At 40.4% G+C, this 6,000-nt stretch overlaps 1 protein-coding gene across 1 annotated transcript in view; it reads right to left on the minus strand.

Annotated features, from left to right (window-relative positions):
* Positions 1-5,710, minus strand: part of Smc3 (structural maintenance of chromosomes 3) — a 32,667-nt gene extending 26,957 nt beyond the window's left edge. Inside the window, exons 1-2 of the mRNA XM_078051130.1 lie at positions 5,540-5,710; positions 4,456-4,531 (exon numbers count right to left, since the gene is read on the minus strand). Of these exons, the coding sequence (XP_077907256.1) occupies positions 4,456-4,531; positions 5,540-5,554 (91 nt within the window). The 5' untranslated portion in view covers positions 5,555-5,710. The remainder of the gene's footprint in view (positions 1-4,455; positions 4,532-5,539) is intronic.
* Between the last annotated feature and the right edge of the window lie 290 nt (positions 5,711-6,000).

A 6,000-nucleotide genomic window follows, 5' to 3' on the forward strand; every position in this document is an offset into this window, starting at 1 on the left:
AAAGTATAGATTATTATAAGTCACCTGCTTTTGTGAAAAGTTTGTTTTGTGAAAAATTTGGTGTTGAAGAGTCATGAATAACTATCTCAATCTCCCTCAATATGGACCATAACATCCTGGGGGGAAAAAATGTATATAGAAAGTGTAAGAGTAAGTAAAAAATAAAAAGAAAGTAGAAGAGGGCTGGGGCTATAGCTCAGTTGGTAGAGTGCTTGCCTTACATGTGCAAGGCCCTGGGTTCAATCCCCCAAACCACAAAGGGAAAAAAAAAAATCACAAGAGCAAGGGCAAATGATAAGATAAACAAACAGAAAATGTTAATAGATGGATCCAGGTAAGGGAAAATACATGAGTATTCTCTTTACTGGTTCTTTTTTTTTTAATTGGTACCAGGGATTAAACCTAGGAGTGCTTAACCACTGAGCCACATCCCCACAATCTCTTTTTTTTTTTTTTTTTTTTTAATTTTGAGATAGGGTCTTGCTAAATTGCTTAGGCCTCACTAAATTGCTGAGGCTGGATTTGAACTTTAATCCTCCTGCCTCAGTTTCCCAACACGCTGGGACACAAGAATCTTTACTGTTCTTAATGAGACAAATTTTCTATAAACTTGAAATTATTTCTACATAAAGGTCAAAAAGAATCTATCATTAAACAAGTACAGTTTAGAACAATCCATCCACAAATAACTGAAAATTTTTAATTTTTCCTGTAAGAATTATTCCTACTCACAGATGAAACACCATTTAGCCATTTTAAAGGATGTTGATTATTTAATGATAAGGAAAGATATACAAGATTTATTCTGAAGAGGGAAAAAGCAGAATGTCAACATATTACATGAATCCATTTTTATTTAAAAAGTCATGCTTACAGATTTACACAAAAACTTGAGGGATAATGAGGCAGACCCAGTTTATATGTGCCTTCAGATTTACACACGACAGACCATGCCTTGGCTGATAAAAGTTCAGTCTCCTAATACCTTTGGTTGTTTCAGACTATTCTAGAAGTGCATGCAGGTCAGGCCTGTGAAGATTCAAAGGAGGATTTAACTCCTTGACTGTTTCAGGTGGGTGAGTCGCCAGAGCAACACAATCCAAAAGCATGGAGGAATTAATATTCTACATAGTAAACTTTGACCAGTGAAAGGCAGGCACCACCTATCAAATCTCTCAAATCTCTTTACTACCTTCTTCCATCTGACCTTTCTAAAACATGTTGAGTCCATAATGTCTGGCTAGATGTTATCCAACATAATCAAATTCAATAGTGTCTTCTTTATAAAGCTGTGTTCAGTTTTCCCCCTCATTCCCACACTTAGACCACAACTCCCATAAAAGCCTTAGCAGCTAAGCTAGCCTGTTTCCTTTTTTCTAGGAAACAAGGGCTAATACAAGTATAGGTTAACTAAGAATGATTATCTATGGTAGCACATATCTATAATCCCAGCTATCATGAGGCTGAGGCAGGAGGATTAACAGTTCCAGGCCAGCCTGGGCAACATAGTAAGACCCTGTCTCAAAATAAAGTAAAAAGGGTTGAGGGAAGACTGGGGGATTTAGTTAAGTGGCAGAGCACTTACCTAGCATGCTCAAGGCCCTGGGTTAGGCCCTCAGCCCTGGGCAGGAAAAAAAGGGGTAGGGTATAGCTCAGTGGTGGAGCACTTGCCTAGCTAGTAAGTGTGATGCCTGTGGTCCAATCTCTAATATATGGGGGTGGAGTGATTATGTTTGGGTAGAATTTCAATTTTTCTTCTTTTACCTTTTAGGCTTTCTTATAATATCCTATATAACAAAAATGTTTTGTTAAAAGGCAAGGGGGAAAAAACACTACCTTAAAAAGGTGTATACACTCATCCCTCATATCCACAAGAAACTGATTTCAGGACCTCTCTCTATATATACACCTCTTTCACCCCTCTCTCATACCAAAATCCAAGGATACACAAGTCCATTATATAAAAATAGAAACAGTATTTGTATATAACCAAAACAATCCTTTTGTTGTAACTTCTGCCAGTAAATGCAATGTAAAGTTAAAATGTATTCTTTAGGGATTAATGACAAGAAAAGGCCTGCACCTGTTCAACAGAGAAAATTTTCTCTAATATTTTCAAGCTACATTTGGTTGACTTTGAGGACTAGGAACAAGCAGATAGGGAAGGTTGGCTGTACCTGGTGTACGTGTGTGTGTGTGTGTGTGTGTGTGTGTGTGTGTGTGTGTGTATCAAACATTCAAACATCAGCATAAGAGATACTTGCTTTTGAATTTTTTTTAAGGGTCAAGGGCATTAAACAATCAAAGTGGTTTGCTCTCCCCAGGTAGTTTGTTTAATGTCAATCTCAATACATACTACTTTTGGTCTTTCTTACATTATTAAGGTACCTGTTTTGAAACATGTCTAACCAATAGTCACCTTAAGTTTTAGTTAAAACAAAGCAAAGAAAAAATTTTAGACTATCAATCCTAACATTGCAATCAAAGCTGCAAAATAGCTGCCTAATAACTAACATCTAAGACATTTGATATATCAGATCTTACAGATAAATAATATAATCATTCTAGATAATGGTCATCACTTTACAGATCATTTATAAAATTTTACAACTAAAACATTGATATTTATTAATTTGCTAAATTAAAGAAATAATATTAATCTAGTAACTGTTATTTTTTTCTCCATTTCTTTAGATTTTCTGATTGACAAAAATCAAAAGCACTTGTAAAACAATGTAAGCAAAACCCCAGTACAATAAAACTACTGTTTTAAGGCACATCAAATTAACAGTCTTTAGTAGCTACAGCACAAAAAGAAAAATGTTTTCTTTAATCTCAACTATGAGATTGCAATTGATGTATCAAGGCTAAGAATAACTTATCTTCAACTTTGAGATGAGATCTCAAATGTTGCCCAGGTTGCTCTCAAACTTGTGTGTTCAAGCATTCCTCCCACCTTAGTCTCCCAAGCTAAGACTACACATGCGCAGACTAGCAGACTACAAATGCCTGGTTTTTATTATTTTATAAAAAAGTAAAGTATGATTGTCTTAATGGAGTATTCTATGAATACTGGTATTCAATATTTCCATTTTACTGATTTTTATAACCCTCGCTTGCACTATAAACTGAGTTGTGTGCAACTAAAATTCATGTTGACACCTTAAACCCCAATAAGATGGCATTTAGAGATGGAGGCCTTTTCAAGAGTTAGATGAAGTCATGAGGGTGGGGGCCATGGAAGCACACAGAAAAATGTCAGTCTACAAGCCAGGAGGGAATCACCACTAGAATCTAATCACAATCATCAACTTCTAACCTATAGAACTATAAGAAAGTAAATCTGTTATTTAAACCTCCGCTCTATTTTGCTGCCCTAGCAAACTAATATACCTTGTAATGAGAACACTATACTGCAGAACTGTGTCAACAGCATAGCAGTCTGATTTTTCAAGAGTCCAAAAGTACTCATTTAATCTTTTGTTTAAAAATCCAGCAGAATGCCAGAAACTTAAAGCTATTAGATTGTAATAGCAATCTGAACATTATAATCTGAAGAATCTACAATTAAAAATTGTTATAGCAACCACCATTTTTCTTTTATCCTCACATTTCATTTTACCAATAGCCCCGTGAGACAGGTATATTCACTTTATAAATGAGAAAACTAAAACTTCTCAAATAACTAGTTTGAAAAAGAGTTATGTGCCAGAACTGAGATATGAACCACATTCTATAAACACTCCAAAATTTATGCTGCTCTTCCGCACAAGCTACGTGGTCTTAGGCACTGATAGGGAAAAAAATAAATAATCAACACCTTTAAAACAAAGCAATAGTGAGCACTTAAACTAAGAGGTGATAAATCAAGAATACAAATCAAATGCTAAGTTAAGTGTCCTTCACTATAAACTTAAAGCTATTAAAACGCTATCTCACACATACTAAGAGTATCAAGTAAAAATGAGTACTTTTTTGTAATGCTGGGGGATCAAACCCAGGGCCTCACATATACACAATAGGCAAGCACTCTACCACTGAGCTACATCTCCAGTCTTCCAAATGAGTAACTTACAACTGACTTATCGAAATACTTTTAAATTTATAAAACAAGTAATTCATCAGTATGAACAAAAGACAAAAGTAGCCTGCAAGATGGCATAGGCCTGTTATCCCAGAGGTTCAGTAGGCTGAGACAGGAGAATCACAAGTCAAGGTCAGCCTCAGCAATTTAGCAAAGCCCTAGCAATTTATTAAGACCCTGTTTCAATAATAAAAACAGGGGTGAGGATGTGGTTCAGTGATAAAGCACCCTGGGTTCAATCCCTTGATACCCACTCAAAAATAATTTCAAGAGAAACAGACATACAAAATTGGTTTAACATTCAAAGACAATCGATGAACAACGCATACATACATCTCTATAACCTGATCTAATAAATGAGGAGCACTTACCAATAACATTATGTTTTGAACTGAAGGGATCTACAATTGTTTGATCTCTGTAACTTCGAAAACCCTGGATAATCACCTAGTAAATAAGAGATACTTTTGAGAACACACAAAAAGAACTTCTAAATCACCACCTTTCTTTTACATTTCTTTCCCTTCTTGTTTTTCATTTAATGCAAGATAGAAAACTTTCAAATTCATGCAAAAAAAAAATTTTGGAACGTGGAAATTAAAAATCGGCTAAACACCGTCCTTAGGTCAGTAAGCTCCGCCAACTCAGTGTTGATTTTTTAGTAGTTACAGTCAGTAACCTGTTAAGAAACTCTCAAAATCAAGTGCACCGTACAAAGTTAATGGGAACACTGAACACCCTAGCGCAACAGTAAAAGTCCATCCACGGCCGGCAGGTCCCAGCTCTCCGCGACCAGGGAGAGCTCCTTCGAGACACAATCGACAGCCCAAAGGGGTCAGCGTTCCAAGGAGGAGTGCTTGGAGTGAGGCGTGTCCAATAGAAACACGTCCCCAAAACTGCGTGCATGGGCTCATCTTTGCAGTGGACTGACTCGCGCGCGGGAAGACCATTTTGACAGAAGTAAACAAGTGAATGAAGAGGCGCTCGGGGGAGGATCCGGGGAGGAAGATCCCTTTCACTGCTCGTAAATCCTGCAGGGAAAAACCCCCTGATCACAGCTGGCACTCCAGACAGCAACTCAAGGGGCGGCCCGGGAGGCCACCTAGCCACACACCTCCCGCAAACGGCCGGTGCCGGGCCATCCCTTGCAGCACAGCCTCTGGCGCCCGCCGCCTCCGCCGCGGCCCAGCGCCGCCCGGAAAGGCCCGGCCCCTTCCAGCTGCGCGCTGGCCGCCCCCTCCACACCTCTTGGAGACCGTGCCTCCCAGATGAGCACCCCGCGGGGAGGCCCAGGCTGAAGAGAGGCGCCCCATTTCTCGACGGAGATGGAGTCCCTTCCTCCTCCACTCGCTCTGGTCCACCTCAGAGGGAGAGAGAAGAGGCCGCGGGGCCATCGGCGACATGGAGTGGTCCTCACCCGCCCGTGGGAGGGTGGGAGGGTCGCGCAGGCCTTACCTGCTTTATGTACATGGCTCCGCGCCCCTACCCGGGAGAGGGTCTTCCCCCACCAGAACAGCAACCGGGAGACTGCAGGGTCAGTCAGGTGAGGAGCCTCCGAGACCCCTCCCCCAAAGCGCCGCTCGCTCCCCTCCAGCCAAACAAAATGGCGGCGCCCTTGGAGGCGGTGCCCGCGCCTGGGACGGAACCACTCTCAGAATCCCACAGAGTATAGGGGGAGTCAGCTTCAGGCCCGCTCTCTCTTTTTGGAAAAATCACAGTATTATACGACCCTCTTAGGTGACTACCATTGAATTTTGAAATTCGAATCTGAATATTTCCTGTAACTCCGTTGGAAGTTTCATTCGAAGAAGTCTTGATCGGAGGTTGGCTATATTCTCTCCTTTTGTGTAGCCAATGGTCGGGTCCCCGAGAGGGTAAGGGTTCGGCGCCAAAGCCAATTGTGAGACTCCGAGGGC

The sequence above is a fragment of the Ictidomys tridecemlineatus genome, chromosome 1 (assembly GCF_052094955.1).
Source record: "Ictidomys tridecemlineatus isolate mIctTri1 chromosome 1, mIctTri1.hap1, whole genome shotgun sequence".
Lineage (NCBI taxonomy): Eukaryota > Metazoa > Chordata > Mammalia > Rodentia > Sciuridae > Ictidomys > Ictidomys tridecemlineatus.